The sequence below is a fragment of the Rhineura floridana genome, chromosome 11 (genome assembly GCF_030035675.1).
Source record: "Rhineura floridana isolate rRhiFlo1 chromosome 11, rRhiFlo1.hap2, whole genome shotgun sequence".
NCBI classification, from domain to species: Eukaryota; Metazoa; Chordata; class Lepidosauria; order Squamata; family Rhineuridae; genus Rhineura; species Rhineura floridana.
The window spans coordinates 32,093,536-32,110,362 of record NC_084490.1 but is presented as its reverse complement, the minus strand read 5'-3'; the positions used below and the strand labels follow the sequence as shown (position 1 = coordinate 32,110,362).

The 16,827-nt window shown below is 44.6% G+C and overlaps 1 protein-coding gene across 1 annotated transcript; it reads left to right on the top strand.

The window, feature by feature from the left end:
• Positions 1-513: 513 nt before the first annotated feature.
• On the top strand, positions 514-15,487 carry LOC133367779 (olfactory receptor 14A16-like). Its single transcript, XM_061591881.1, has 3 exons — positions 514-968; positions 2,974-3,127; positions 14,504-15,487. Exons 1-3 carry the CDS (start codon positions 514-516, stop codon positions 15,485-15,487), a joined length of 1,593 nt encoding a protein of 530 aa, XP_061447865.1.
• The last annotated feature ends 1,340 nt before the right edge of the window (positions 15,488-16,827 follow it).

Sequence of the window (16,827 nt, the reverse complement as noted above, 5' to 3'; positions counted from 1 at the left end):
CCAGACATGTTTACAGCCATCTTCGTTCACCTCTGTCTGGCACAATTAATCACGCTGCTCTCTGGAACTCAGTCTGCAGCTCAGACTGCAGCTCAGACCACTTACTCCGTTCCAACGCGCGCTGGATCTGGGCCCATAACCCTGTTGATGTGTGCGGTATTTGCATTGTAAGCGCTGTTACACTAGAGTATAAGTGGTCAAGAAATCCAAGAACACGACATAGTATTAAGAGTCCATTTACTCCGGACATTAAGGCATGTAACCTTTACAAGCAGTTTCGTTTTTCCCCATAGCAAGAGCACACACAGAAAGCTGCTTCTTCTTCAAGAACAAAACCCCCACAGAGAAACTGGCTGCTCTGTCTCCAGCCCTTATCTCTCATTGCCTAGAAACCAGCAGGTGTTGACCTTGACAGCCTGCAAGTTCCTACAAAGACATAACAAAAACTCTTCCTTGCTCCAGGCTTTCAGACTTGATGAAAATAACTAGAGGTAGTATTGCCTAAGGGTCAACATGCCTGCGCTCTTGGTGTTAGAGCGCGAGTCGGCAGCAGCAGCAGCGCCATTTTGGGGAGCACGAGGCTCGGGCGCTAACCTTGTCCAGCCGCAACTTCGGCCTGAGGGGCCTTGCTGGGCCGCGATTGCGGTGCGCAAGGCTCGGGCGTTGGCCTTGCTCGGCTGCGCCGACAAGCAGTTCCACGCGGCTTTGGACTGCGCCGACAGTCAGCTCCATGGCGTGACGGGCCTTCCCAGCGGGGCTCTGTCAGCTCCGCAGCAGCAACAGCGGCAACCTACAGCAGCGCGACAGGCCTTCTTTGACGGGCCTTCTGGCCTTCACAGCAGGGTTCTTCTCTCCTGGCTTCCCGGCGGCGGCAGGAGTTGCGGGCGGTGGCGCGGTGGCACCCCGCCTCAGGTGCAGCAGCGCCAGTTTAAAGCACTCTTCCCACCCACTTACAGGCTTTTGGCTGGGTACCGGGAGGGAGGAGGCGCATACACACATTTTCCCTAAGTATTTAGGGCAGGACTAGCGGCCTTGGAAGGCGGGTTGGGCCTGATTCTGGGAGAGAGGGAGTGGGTGCGTTCCTCCCCTCAATATAAGGCTTTTGGTTGATAGGCCGGTGACCTGTCAACGGAGGGAGGAGGCAGGAACATTTTCCGCCAAATTATCTAGGTCTTGCTAAGGGTCGCCTGCCTATATATATTTTAAATATCCCTAGATCTTCCATCATGGCACCAAAAAAAGGTCAGGGTGGGCCCAAAGGAAAAGGGAGGGCACCAAGACCAGGCCTGAGATCTTTCCCTCCCGGAGTCTCTGGGGCGGGGGATGGCGAACTACCATGGGCGGCTGTCCTGGCTCATCTTACGGCCCTAGAGGGATCTTCCTCCCGTCCATCCCCACCAGCACAGTTAGTTACTGCTGTGGCATGCGCCCCCCCAACGAAGCGCACCAGAGGGCAGGCGCGAAGAGCCTCCAATTCAGCGCAAGCCTCACCTTGTGGCAGCCAGTCCAACGCAGCCACAGGTTGGCAAGCATCTGTTTCTAATCAGTCACTGTTGGATTCAATTTTAGCCCGTCTGGATGCCCTCGAGGCTGGTCCCATCAGCTCGATCGGAGAGACTCCCACCCAGGACCTATGTGCCACCACTGAACAGTCATCCATGGAGGCTGGGTCAGAAGGTGAGTACGTGGTGACTGGCTCGCAGGGGCCGGGCCCCACGTGGGGCTGGCCACCATGGGGGTACCCATATTGGGGACCGGGGCAGGTTTGGCCTTTTTCTCCTCCACACAGCACTGAGAATCAGACAACACTTCCAGCTGCCCAGGCAAGTGACACACCACAATTACAACCCTCATCGCTTGAGGGCTGTGACCAAGTTTGGGCGGCTCCCCGAACAGGAACTGGGGCTGAGGCAGCTATGTCTGTCCAGCCCACTGCTTCTTCGGGGGTTCCAACGGTCCCCCAGAGCATTAGTGACCCCCTGGGACATATCAAAGAGGGTGCCATTCCTTTTGGAGAGACTTTTGCTCCTCTAGGTTTCCATTTGCTTCCAGCAACTAAAGAAAAAATCTGGAATGGGGAATACATTGACTTGTTTTCCCTGTTGTATAGGGAGCCTCTTAAGAGGGACAAGGAAAAGGGGGAGGAGAAGGAGCTGGACAGGCCCAGGAGGTGCAGGATTGAGCACACTTGGGCTAACTGGCTCCCCGCCTACATTACCTACATAGGAGTGGTTCTACAAAAACAGCCACAGCGCAGTTTGGTCCTGATTAAATATTTAGATATTATCTACAGGGGCTATACAGAGTTTATGGGGTCAGCGTGGCTCTCTTACGATGTGGTTTTTCGTATGAGGGCGGCGTATGACACCTCCTTGCCATGGGATAGGAAGGAGGCTGAACTATGGTTACAGTTCATGTCTCATTCAAGGCCGGTGGCCGGGGACAGGACTGATAGTGGCCACCTCATAGCTAGACAATTGACACCAGTTCCTTCCCGTGGGCCAGCGGGGCAGGGGGTTCAACCCCGCCTGCTCTGCTGGGAGTTTAGCTCCCGTGGCTTCTGTAGTAGGAACCCTTGCTGGTACAGGCATGACTGCACTCTGCAGGGGCCAACACACATCCGCTGCCTGCCCTAGGAACCGACCTTATAGAGGTGGCAATAGAGACTTCCAGGGGCAGCGCAGGCAGGGACCCCCTGGTGCAACTCAGGGAAAAGGGCCCCAGCCCAATTAAGTTACCAGCTTTGCAAAGCTTATTAAGTTTTTACCCTTGAACACAAGAAGCTCGTTGCCTCTTAGATGGTTTTTCAAATGGTTTTCGGATCCCTTATTCAGGGCCCCGGACTGCCTTCCGGTCTAGGAACCTGAGGTCTGTCTTGGGCATGGAACAGGTTGTTTTGGATAAGATTAATAAAGAAAGGGAAGCGGGCCGAGTTTTGGGCCCCTTTGCTTCCCCTCCCGTCCCGTCTCTTAGGGTTTCATCACTGGGTATTGTGCCTAAAAAGACGCCTGGAGAGTTCCGCCTCATTCACCACCTCTCCTATCCTCATGGGCAGTCAGTTAATGATTTTATTCCACCTCACTTATGTTCAGTACGCTACACCTCTTTTGACTGTGCAGTGCGCATGGTTAGGAGTTGTGGTGTGGGTGCCCTCATGGGGAAGTGTGACATAAAGTCTGCATTCCGCCTCCTCCCCGTCCACCCTGGAGATTTTGATCTATTGGGTTTTGCTTTTGCGGATCACTATTACGTGGATCGTGCACTGCCCATGGGCTGTTCCATTTCATGCGCCGTATTCGAGCTTTTTAGCTCTTTCCTGGAATGGGCGGCAAGGAGGCGGTCTGGATCATGTTCTGTTGTCCACTATTTGGATTATTTTTTATTTGCTGGAAGGGCACACACGGGGGAGTGCAAGGATCTTATGGATCAATTTATGGAGCTGTCTAGGGATCTTGGAGTCCCACTGGCAGGGGGAAAAACAGAGGGTTTGTCCCCGATTATTACATTCCTGGGGATCGAAATAGATACCTTGGCCCAGGCATGTAGGCTCCCACTGGCTAAATTACAGCTGCTACGTGAAAAGTTATCTCATGTTCGGACTTCCAGGAGCGTAACTCTGCTCACCCTTCAGGAGCTGGCGGGTTCATTGAACTTTGCCTGCAGGGTAGTGGCACCGGGGCGGGCTTTCCTCAGACGAGTATATGATGCCATGTCAGGTTTGTCCCATCCTCATTATCACATTAGGCTCTCAGGTGCGCTCAAAGATGATCTGTCGGTCTGGGCTAAGTTCTTACAGGACTTCAATGGGATTTCTTTTTGGAGGCAGGACCGCCTCCTGGAGGCTAAACTCCAGGTGCACTCCAACGCCTCGGGGGCATTTGGTTTCGGTGTCATCCTTAATGACTCTTGGAGCCATGGCAGCTGGCCACAGACCTGGGTTCAGGAGGGCTGGACTACAAACTTAACTCTCCTGGAATTTTTTCCCATCGTGGCGGCAGCGCATCTTTGGCCCAACAGGCTACGTGATTCCACAGTCCACTTCTGGTGTGACAACCTGTCCACGGTGCACGTTATTAACACCTTGTCATCAAAGAACCCCAGAGTTATGCACCTAGTGCGCGCATTTGTTTTACAATGTCTCCACTTTAACATTCTGTTCCTGGCGCGCCACGTACCGGGTATTGATAACAGTATTGCTGATGCTCTGTCATGGAACCAGATGGAGAGGTTTCGCCATCTGGCGCCGTGGGCCAAGGCTCAGCCGGACGTGGTCCCGCCAGATCTGTGGGAGATTGGCAACTTGAGTCGGAGAGAGCGATAAGCCTGTCCATTGCGCCCAGTACTATGGCCAGCTACCTGAGAGCAGGTAGGGAGCTATTGGCTTTCAGGGTAGAAAGGGGTTACGTACAGCAGTGGCCCATCCCGGTGGAACACCTCATAGAGTTTTGCGTGGAAGGCAGGAGGAAGAGACTTGCTGTTAAGACTATTCGAGGTAAGCTCTCTGGCCTATCCTTTTTAGCCAAGTCCCAAGGCTTGCGGGACTTTTCTGATGACTTCCGACTTTGTAAGATGTTGGAAGGCTGGGCAAGGGAACACCCCGCCACTTCTGATCCCCGCTCCCCTATTCACCCAGAACTTTTGCTAGGGCTCTTGGCCCAATTTGAACGTTTATGTTCATCGTCTTTTGAGGCCCGGCTTTTTCATGCGGCCGCACTTACACTGTTCTTCGGAGCTTTTCGGATCAGTGAGGTGCTGGCGGGGTCCAGGACTGACCTATCCTCCCGTGCCCTCTTGCTGTCTGACTTTAATTGGAGGGAGGGACAGGCTACCCTCCAGCTGCGCTGGTCAAAGACTGATCAGCGCAAGAGGGGACGTATGGTGGTTCTTTCCCCCTCACAGTGGCACGAAATTTGCCCTGTAACAGCATTGGCTAAGTTCTTAACAGTCCGTGGCCAACAGCCAGGATATTTATTTGTTCATAAGGATGGCCTTCCCCTTTCTAGATTTCAGTTTGGGGCAGTTACCAGGTTAGCCCTTGGGCATATGGGACTCGATCCCAACACGTTTGGGACACATTCTTTCCGTATTGGCGCAGCGTCTACGGCTGCCTGCTTGGGTTTTTCCCAAGGCCAGTTACAGTCCCTGGGCACATGGCGTTCCACAGCCTATAGATCCTATATTCGGCCTCTTTGAGGGGTTCCAAAAACCAGTTTGTGACTTGTTTCTGTCACTGTTATGAGTTTCCATTGGTTGTTTTGACAGGCCGCTGGAAGGGAGACGAAAGGGTGCGCATCCTCCTCTGCGGCCATACTATGGTCTTTTGGGCATGCCGCAGGGCGGCGAAGTTGCGTTTGGGCACACAGCTTGGGCTTAGCCGGTAGGCTACTGTGCAATGGTTGGGCCGCCGTGGTATGCACTGGGACGGGCTCCTTCCAGCGCTCTTCCAGATGGCAGTAGTGCAGAATGCACCACAGTTTTTGGTCATTCACCTGGGGGGGAATGACCTTGGCATGTTGAAGGGCAGAGCCCTTATTGAACAAGAGACTGCTGACTTCCGCGCCATTATGCAGCGTTGGCCAGGGGTACACTTGATTTGGTCCGATATTTTACCCTGTAGACACTGGAATAGTATGGGTGACCCTAGGGGGATAAAAAGGACCCGCAAAAAAGTAAATAGGCAGCTCCGTCTTGCTCCATTGGACTCTGGTGGTTTTGTCATTCACCATCCAGAGATAAGGCACAGTAAGGTTGAGCTATATTGGTCAGATGGCGTTCATATGACCGATGTAGGTAATGATAACCTTTTAGAAGACCTGCAGAGGGGCTTGAAAGACATCTTGTTTGAGGGTGGGGTAAAGGGTGACTAAACAGAGGTTTGTCCCCTTTCTGTGGCGAGGAAGTGCGGGAAAGGTTGAAGGTGAAGGGCAGCTAGGTGACACCTTTAGGCACCTTTGGAGGTGATAGGCGGTTCTGGAGGCCTGCAGCTCTGGGTTTTACGGCCCGAGGGCAGGATATGGGTTGCCTTTGGGGCCAACAGGTCTCATCCACCCAGGGTTTCAGGGCACCGGGGGACAGTGACGCAGGTTGGCCTCCCTACGCACAATTGGAGTGTGGTCAGGGCAAGGGGTTGACAGATTGCACCCCTTTGCCCGACAGGGGTTTGGGTCACCCGAATAGCTGCAAGCAGGCTTTGCCTAACTCATCAGTTGAATCCCGCACTTATGTTCCCCTTTGCAGGTTCATTGTCATAATATGAATTTGGTTTAATAAAGTGGCCCGTTATTTAACCCATCATATTGTGTCTGCGTCTTATTTCACCCCTGGGTCGCAATCACTTCTACATGCCTGGGTAGGCTTGCCTAAACAAAGATGTTTTTAGCAGATGCCAAAATGAGTACAATGAAGGCTCCTGCCCAATATAAGTAGGCAGGAAGTTCCAAAGCCTAGGTGCTGCCACACTACAGGATCAATTTCTTACAAAAGTAAAACAAGTACTATGTGGAATCCGTAACATGGAAAGCATACCTGGAACTTGGCCTGGTAGCAAATCAGCAACCAGTGCAGATTACAGAGCAGAGGAGTTATGTGCTGATTGGGATTCACTCATGTCATCAATCACGCTGCAGCTTTCTGCACTAACTGCAGCCCCGGGGTCACGTTGTGCTGCATGGGGATTTCTGTGACTTGACTGACTGGCTGCCAGGATTTATTTAGTTCTGGTTAGGAACCCTAACTGGTTGGGGGATGCTGAGTTTTCTGTCTTATCAGATTCTTGCTGTGGTTGGTATGGTATTACATTTAGAAAATCACCACTGTTTTTTTTTTCTGTTTCCATTTAATTTACGTCTGACCTTACTCCCTTATAGCCATAGAAGCGACAACAGCAGGTCCATGTGGTCAGCTCAACCCCCTTAAACCTACTGATCATGCACCTTGTTATTTGCATCATGGTTTGTTGTTTGCCCAATAGTAGTAAAAGAGAATTCACATTCTTGGAAGTTGCTGTTGTTCCCAATCTACTGTCTGTGAAAGTAGAGCAAACCATGTGTGTTTTCTCTGTCAATTATTACTAACTGAAATTGAGTTGGCTGTTGAAGTGAGTTTATAGCATCCCCCACAGTAGGCAGGGAAGCGGTGGGAATCTTCTTACCTTACTCATTTCTCAACCCTCTCTCTGCAGTGAAGGGGCAAGTCTGTACAAATCTCCCAGGGATCTACTAACAGATTACAGTCTACCGTCTGGCCACCACTGTACTAAATCATTTGTATGGGCACAGGCCTACCTTGCAGGGTTGTTGTAAAATGGTTCAAAGGAGTGCATGCAAGCCGCAAAATATATGCACTTCGAATTAAATAATTCTTAGACCATGGATTTGTTTTGAGTTCCAGAACTGAACTGAGCTCACAGCATTTCCATACAAAAATCCATTCCTGATTACCAACCCCCAGCTTTCTTCTTTTCAGCAGTATAATGGTGGGGTGGTCTCTTGGTTTCATTGTGAAACAGGAATCTGAAATCCCCACTGATCGTCTGCAAGTCATCCTGAGTTAAGCCAATACATTTTGATCTACCTTCTGCCCACCCTGCATTTAAAGTGCTATCCAAAAGCTAAACAATCTGACATAGATCATAAAAAGAGATACGGATGACCACTTTTTGATTCTGAGCTACAAACATTTCCACAGAAGAACCATAAAAACCACAGTCCAGAGTTTTCCTGTTTCCCAAATGCCAGCAAAGGCTTTCAGGAGACAGACTATGTTACAGTGGCAGCAGCAGTCTAGAAAGCCCAATTGATAAATATTTTCCCCATATTATATTTTGAGTGTAGTTTTGTGTATTAAAATGCATAATGTCCTCAAGAAATTAATTTGTAAATTAATTTGATTTTTTTAATTGTACCTTGTGTAATCTATTGTAAACCGCTTTGAGATCTTTTAGATAGTAAGCGGTCTATAAATGGAAATAATAAATAAATAAATAAATAAATAACGAATCAGGTGTACCATGTTGAAAGAATCATTTCAGTTCATACTCTTTTAAGTAGCTTGTTTTTTTTGTTGCAACCCCCTCCTCCTCAAAATATTTTCATATATAAATATGCAATATATTTTGTTCTGTGCTTACACAGATTGATCTATAAGTCCTATTGAATGCTATAGGACTTATATCTCAGTAGACATCTATAGGATTGTTCCGTGAAAGCCAGCATCAAAGAAAACCATACATACTTTACGAATAACAGACAATGAAAAATGCAATATTTTAATAGCTATAATTATGATAATTACAGAAGTTGGTGTTTTCTTTTTAAAAATGGTGTTTTGATTTTAAAAACCTAAGAATATGCAGGAAAAATGAAAATAGTAAAACTACATTCCCTTTTCTGCCAAAAATATTTCAATTGAATAGGGAGAGGTTATAAGCCCCTCAGTCATGGAGATAAGTGGCAATGGACCCTGCAGGCCCACCCTTAGCATGTGCGGGGCCTGGGGAAGAAACATAGTTGCCCCCCCATTATCTCTCTCTCTCTCTCTCTCTCTCTATATATATATATAGAGAGAGAGAGAGAGAGAGAGAGAGAGAGAGAGCTGATGAGTGGCAGCAGCACAGGGAAGCCACTGACTCAGTCACGCAGTCGAAGAGCAGGCAGGGGATTCAAACCTCCCACCTAAAATCAGCTCGGGAAGAGGCTGGTGAGACAGCCGCTGCACGGCTGAAGACAGAGGTTAACCCCCGCCGCAGCCCAGCTTCTCAGATTGCCAAGCGTAGGGCCCCCCGAAAGCACAGGGCCCAGTGCAACTGCCCCGCTTCCCAGTGCCTAGGGGCAGCTCTGGGACCCTGGTCCATTTCTATCCTTCTCCCTGGATATGATGTGCCACAGTGTATAAATAGGCTTAAGTTTTGAACCCCAGAGACCTCCCCTAGCCAATCAGGAAAGGGGACTAGGAATAAAAAGAGGACATTGTTTATAAATAAGGATAAATGGGTAAAATGTTTAAATTTAAAACTGAAAACAAATACGTTAAAAATCTATTTTGAAACAGTACTTGAGAAGACAACTCTCTTCATGATTGCTTTGTCATTTTCATGACCTACCAACACTGAGCTAGTAGATGCCTACAACTACTAGCAGAAGTATAGTCCAGAAAATTAACTTTCCTCAGCATCACTTGATTGCTAATTTGTCTTGGACTCCTGAATCCAAGTTTCAAGGAACATAATTGTTATATTGGATTGGACTCCTGAGACCAAGCCAGTAGGAACAAAAAATCTTATATTCTCCACCCCAAGGTAAAAGCTTCATACTGCAAGAGTATAGAAACGTCTTCAACTGCAAGAGTACATAAACCAACTCATGGTGTCAAAAAGAAAAGAAGTTACTTATTTCATCATTCATTTAAAAATAGTTTCATTGGTGACTTGAAGAATGCAGAGAGCTCTAAAGAGGCTGAAGCATAAAGAAGAAATTACATTTGGAAATTTACTTTCCATGAAGAAAAATGGTAAGTTATTTTCAGCATTATAACTTTAGTGATCACCTGGGTAATTTTCTGAGGGTTGAATGCAAACAATACTACGACACTCTGCGTTTTATGTGGTCTCCCTTGGAATCTATATAATTTTCACCAAGTGTACAGAATGACTTAATCTGCTTAAAATATTGTTGTTTAGCGCAACCTGTCCAGTGTGGTGTAGTGGTTTGAGTGTTGGACTATGACCTGGGAGAACAGGGTTTGAATCCCCACACAGTCATGGGTGACCTTGGGCCAGTCACTGCCTCTCAGCCTCAGAGGATGGCAATAGTAAACTACCTCTGAACGCCACTTACCATGAAAACCCTATTCATAGGCTCACCATAACGCAGAACTGACTTGAAGGCAGTTGATTTCCATATTCCACCCAGACAAGTACAAGCTACATGTGTTTAGAATTGTTTTTAACATATTGTTGATTTTCATTAGTTTTTGACTGTCTTTTATTGATCATCTCAAAATTTTATTTTATTATAAATTGCTTGGAGGTTTTATTAAACCAAGTGTTATATACATTTTGATAAATAAATAAATAAATGTTCACCAGTTTTACAGCATCACAGTTTGAGGACAGAATTACATCTATGCCCCCCAAAACGAAAATAGGGGACATCCTATCTTCAATAGCTTGTGACAAATCAACGAGTTATACCCAGCTCCAAGTTCTGCTCCAAGTAGACATAAGTCTGTAATGCCCATTAATGTCAGTCAGTTGACTCTAAGCAGAACTGGGTAGAGACAAGACATACAAACAGAGTGAATGGAGACCCACTAACACTTCAACACACCTCTTAAAGGGGTTACGTTTTGAGAGATTCTTAACCAGTGAGGGCTCAAAAAATTAGATTATGTTTAGTTTAATTAAGTTGTTAATCAGTTTGCTCTGAAAAAATCCTAAAGTCACTTATAACAAAAGTTTAAGCATCAAATAAAAATCATATTAAAAACAGATCTAACAGTACAATATCAGTACAATACAAAAGGTACTTTGCTGAAACAAATAGACTCCAAAGACCGTTCTTACGAGAGCAAGGATGTTCCTGTGCCCATGAAATACAAATCTATTGTGATTGAAACCTGGGGGGGAGCAAATTGGACATCAGAGATATTTGAGGGGGGAGACAGTCTCTGTCTCTGTCTCTCTCTCTCTCTCTCTCTCTTACTGCATTTTAGACTACGTGTCTAAATACAATTTATATGAAGCTTGACACCATAGCTTCTCAATGGTGTACTGTATGGTTGAAAAGTCACAATGAAAATAAAATCAGTTGAAACGAAATCCAATAACTTAATTAAAATTAATATTAAAATCCCTGCTTAAATAAAAAAGTCTCCTCTAGGTTCCACAGGTTCAACGGGGAGGAGGGTCTCTGATCTCAGCTGGAAGGGAACTACACAGAATTGGGCTTACAGTACTGAATCCATGGCCCCTAGCGAGTACAAGCCATGCTTTTGAGCCATGGGGAACTCTCCTGAAGACTGCAATGATCAGACAGGGTGTAAGGGTTCAGGCCATCAGTAAATCCCACTGTACTCAACAACCATGCAATTAATCAAACGTGCCCTCCCCCTCCCCTCCCCCTCAACCTTCTCCCATCTGGCTTGTTCCCTCTGTACTTCCTCATCCCACCCTCCTCCTACACTATCCCTGCCTTTTCTCCTGCTCCCCTCCCCCACCCCATGGTCAGTTTCACCTATCCTAAGCATGATTACAGGGAAGTAAATCCCATTGAAATCAATAAGCATGCAAATGATCAATCCATTCTCAGCAAACATTCACAGGATCCCATTTCTTACTTCCCAGTTTAAAAAACAGACATATTCACTAATAGACAAAAAGAACCAACTGTCAGTTTTCTAAAAGCCAGACTCACAGCTGCTTGGCTTAGCTAATCAGACCTTTATTTCACTTGAGATAGTCATGGCTTCCCCCAAAGAATCATGGGAAGTGTAGTTTGTGAAGGGTGCTGAGAAGAGAACCTATTCCCCTGACAGAGATCCAGTGACCAGAGTTGATTTAACAGTCAGCCCCTCTTCCCAGAGATTTCTGTGAATGCAGCTCTGTGAGGAGAATAGGAGTCTCGTAACACCTCTCAGCCGCCTTCACAAATGATACTTCCCAGGAAGCCAGGATTGTTTAAATTGGAATAAATGTCTGTTGTGGATGTGGCCAGGGACACATTGGTTAAAATTTGGGTGGGAGACTGCATATGTCTGTTGTAAAACAAAAAGGTGAGGAAAAGCCTGAAAAATAATAATACTGTTAACAATGTTTTCCTTTTGGAAAGGCATGGTGCTTTCCTTCTGCCCAGTATCCAATCTCCTCTCCTCCCCTTCCCCTCCCCCTCCCCTTTACTCCCCTAGGTCAGGTAGACCTATCCTAAGTAGGATGGCACAGGACTAAATCACATTGAACTCAATAAGCATGCAAATGATCAAACCTACCCTACCCTCCTCCTCCCTCCTGCACCTTCCTCTCTTTCTTCTTCCTCTCCCTTGCCAACTCCGGTGATCCCTCCTTCCCCTCCCTCCCCCATAGTCTATTACACCTATCCTAGCATGATTGCACAACAATAAATCCCACTGAAGTCATAAAGCATGCAAATTATAAAGCCTGCCCTCTTCCTCCCCTCCTGCCTGCATCCATCCCCCTTCCTCCACTCTGCCCTTCCTCTTCCCCTATCTCGTCCTCCCCCTCCCTTCCCTGTGGTCAGTACCATCTTTCCTAAGCATGATTGCAGGGCAGTAAGTCCCTGTGAACTCAATAAGCATGGAAATGATCAATCCATTCTCAAAGAACTTGCACTGGACCCCATTTCTTACATCCTGGATTCAAAAGCAGGCATATTCATTAACAGGCAAAAAAGAAACCCTTGCAGTTTAAGAATATACATATAGCTAACACATTTTTCTATCAAACTTTAAAAAGCAGGGAAATTTGGCAGCTGTAATTAATGCACCAGAGGAGCAGGAGACCTGACCTCCTCTCTGAGATATTGTACCGCCCTACAATTTTGTAAAAATGCAAATTCACAGTCCAATCCACTTCCCGTGTAGCTTTGTAGAATTTGCTTACATATGCCACTGACCACATGATGAGTGGTAGCAACACCTGCAATCAGGACTGCATCTGAAAAAAAATGCTTTGTATGATTGATTGTGTTCATACTTTGCTTCTTTCCTATGTTACAACTCTTCCTACAGAGATTCAAACCTAGGAAATTATATTTCTCTAATTATTCACCCTAGAAATCTGTGTCAAATTTATATTCATTAATTTCAAAGCCTTTTTATTGGTCAATGTAATATGATAGTGAAGACAGCCTTTTGTGTTTCAAACTGGAGGTTATGTTCTATTTCTATTTTGGGTGCATTAACAGTTGAATCTGAAACTGCAGCTTTGATGTAAAATCAGACTGATTACAATATGTTGCTACTTAAGTTGTTGGAAAACAAACTTGGCTTGCCCAAGATGCATGTGTTCAGCGTGCTATGCTTAATCCACTGTAGTTAAGGAAGGGTGGACATGGTCAATGAAAAACATACAGCACAGCCAGAAGTGTTCTAGAATATATTTTAACTTCCACTGTTTTATTTTGTGTAAACTGAGACACTCTGCATGTCCACTGGAGACTATGCTGCAGAATAATCAGTGACATCATTCCACTTTTTAAAGTGTAAATTATGCAAAGTATTCCTGTACTTCACACATTCACAGAAGCAGAAGCACAAGAAAATGATATACTATAGGAAACTTCACTAAAATAACAAAGTAAAACAAACATATTTAAAGTGACTGTCTGAATTATATCAACGGTCTTAATATTGTTGTTTCCTCCCTGCTCCAACAAGATCAGAACAGCACATGTCTTGCTTCTGTTATTTGGGCTGATTGCGGGTGTTGCCACCACTCACCATATGCTCAGAGGCACATGTTAATAAATTATTCCAACCTACACAGGAAGTGGATTGGACTGTGAAAGACATAACCAAATAGTGTTTGGATTTGTACACATTTGTAGGGCAGTCCAATATCTCAGAGAGAAGGTCGGGTCTCCTGCTCCCCTAGTGCATTCACTATAGCGCTCAATTTCCCTGCTTTTTGGTGTTTGATAGCAATATCTGTTGGCTATAGGTATATTCTTAAACCGCAAGATGTTCTGAAACTGCAAGGAATTTTTGCCCATGATGGAATCTTCAACTTGGCCATGTAGCACATGTAATGTAAGCCTTACTCCTTATACTTAAGAGCTAATTATTTCAGTACTGATGCTGAATTATGGTTTAAAAATTGTCCTCTAGCCCTTTCAGAGTTCTTATTAATCTGCCATTGCATTAGTGGAGTGGCAAATTCAGACGTGCAGGGTCTCTTCATGATAGTCATAGCCACTTCCTCTTCCCCCCTTTTGTTGTTGTTGCTGGGTTGAGAATGACATCCTTGTTAATGCCTTCATCCACAATATGAACTGTCCCTAGGAGCCATAATCATGAAAGGGAAGAGTGTTCGCTACTGAAAAAAAACTTCTCAGTGGCTGATTCCCCTCTTTCCAACTGATTGGTTGCAATCAGGAGGAAAGGACAAGGAAATATGTTAGAAAACTCTACTCAGTGGCTAACACACTCCCTTTGCTTCATTGCTTCATTGGCTACTGGAGACATTGGGACTTTGCTCCCAAATAAGTAATGGGTCTTTCACTCTCTGTGATCCTGGATGACTGCACCCCTGTCTGCCAATATTAAAGCAGTGCTACACCTTTTTCAGAATAGCATGCTTTAGATATATGAAGATGAATGCTATAATCCTCCATAAGATGCAGCTTTATTGTTTCTCTTCTTCTGTTTATTCTCTTCCTTCCTTCATCTTTTCACTCCTTTCCATTGAAAATCAATTAGAATGTATTAAAAATTGGTTACCAGAACATACTGGAATTTGATTTAGCATTCATTGTTCCCTTTTGTTCCACAGGTGGGAAGCATTTCAGTAATGAATGAACATTTAGACAACAAATCCTATGTCTCTGAGTTTCTGCTCCTTGAATTCTCAGCAATCCGAGAAATGCAGATTCTATCCTTTTTTCTGTTCCTGGGATTGTACCTGGCAATTGTATCAGGGAATCTTCTCATCATCTCTGCAGTAGCCACTGATCATCACCTTCACACTCCCATGTACGTCTTTTTGATGAACTTGGCCATCCAAGACCTTGGTATTATTTCAGTATCTATTCCCAAATCCATGGTCAATTCCCTCATGAATGCTAGGCGCATTTCCTATGCTGGATGTGTGGTCCAAGTTTTTGGATATATCTTCTTTGCAGGCTCTGATTTCTTTCTCCTCACAGCCATGGCATATGATCGGTATGTTGCCATTTGCAATCCACTGCACTATGAAATGGTGATGAACAGAACAGGTTGCATCAAAAGGGTTGCTGCTGTGTGGGTTGCTGGCTTTCTTTATGCAGTGCTGCACACTAGTGGAACTTTTGTAACCCCTTTCTGCTCGAATGTTATCAATCAGTTCTTCTGTGAGATCCCAAAGTTACTTACACTTGCCTGCTCTAACTCATACTCACTAGAAATTGGAGTTGTTATCATGAGTATTATACATTTGTTTAGCTGCTTTGTGTACATTGTTGTTACTTATGTCCACATCTTCACTGCTGTTCTGAAAATCCCTTCCACTCAGGGAAGGAAAAAGGCCTTCTCCACTTGCCTACCCCACCTCATAGTCTTCTCTGTATTTTGTTTTACGGTATGTTTTGCTTACCTCAGGCCTCCCTCTAGCACTCCATCTCATCTGGACTTTGTATTAACTGTGATGTATATTATTGTTCCTCCCATGTTCAATCCAATAATCTACAGCATGAGAAACAAAGATCTAAAAAATGCATTGTCAAAGCTGTTGTGTTTGAGACACTCTTCAGTGTCATTTACAACATCCACAGATATGTAGATATAAAATCCCACCTATATCACAGATTGGTCTACTTGCATTGCTTCAGCTCAGCTGCACTATTCATATTTTTCTTTGTCAGATATGGCCTGGCTATCAACCATGCATGCATTCATTTATTTTAAAGTTTGTACCTCACTGTTGAGTTCAGTGATTCTCAAAGTAGCCTACAACAAGGTGGATACCCACACAATAGAGCAACCATGAATTCTCTGGTTGATGGATGATGGATAGGACTAGGCTGATTTTTCCACTCTGCTGATCTTTTTTCTGGGAGGCAGATGCTGCCTCCCAGATACAACTTATATATTATACTAGAAAGAAAGAAAGAAAGAAAGAAAGAAAGAAAGAAAGAAAGAAAGAAAGAAAGAAAGAAAGAAAGAAAGAAAGAAAGAAAGAAAGAAAGAAAGAAAGAAAAAGCATTTATGATTTATTGAGTTCATCAACTGCTATGATGCATGCGGTGAATTCAGTGTTCTGTAATTTCTACCTTTTTATTTTTCCTATATTATTTCTTCATTTATACTCCTTGATCATAGGAATAGTTCTCACGGAAATATGGGGTTTTTCATCATGGGTGGTGACATCTTCCACAATGCTAACTGTGATAATTATCAGGTTAAAAGAAAGCTTGTCTTAGAAGAATCTATTACAATGATAACATTTTATATTCCATTCCTATCCAGATATTCGTGTAGCAAAAAGGATGCAACTCTTATGGTGGATAAAATTGTTATGAATTCAGTTATGTTGTTGATCTGTTTGATTCATTCAGATACTTCACTACTTTTGTTTTAATGATTATCTAATAATTATATTTGTAATTGCCAGAGGACTACTGTTATAAACCTCCTACTGTGCTTAGAGATGTATATATCACACTGTCAATTTCACATACATTTAGTCATACATATGTTCTATATCATTAACAATAGTTTTTTTTAAAAAAATTTAGAAAAAGAAACACATTTAAATTGTGTGCAGTCCCCCACATGTGCATGTTCTAATGTGCACACACGTCCTTGTAAAACGCACAACTTGTATGTGCTTTCCTATAAAATGTGCATTTTATCTGTATTTATATGTGTTTTTGTGAATTTTAAAATAAAAATTACCTCAATGAATTCTGTTGAATATGGTGTAACCTGGGATGGCTCACACCTATATAATTTGTTATATTTTGAAAAATACATTCTCTAATCTTAAGGTTTTTGAGCTAACTGATTGTGCCTATGCAGACATAGCAAATGGGGGAGGGGAGACATCTAAGAATTAAATGGTTTCTTCATTTGAGAGGGTCTTTAAAAATAAAATAAAATAAAAAGTGGGGAAAATTTGTG

What these genes read in the sequence shown, in the direction of transcription:
- LOC133367779 (XM_061591881.1), top strand. Translation starts at nt 514, where the DNA reads ATGCCTGCGCTCTTGGTGTTAGAGCGCGAGTCGGCAGCAGCAGCAGCG. An exon ending in ACTTACAGGCTTTTGGCTGG is followed by an intron (nt 969 to 2,973) that starts GTACCGGGAGGG and finishes CCCGTCTCTTAG; the next exon opens with GGTTTCATCACTGGGTATTG. An exon ending in TTGACTGTGCAGTGCGCATG is followed by an intron (nt 3,128 to 14,503) that starts GTTAGGAGTTGT and finishes TTTGTTCCACAG; the next exon opens with GTGGGAAGCATTTCAGTAAT.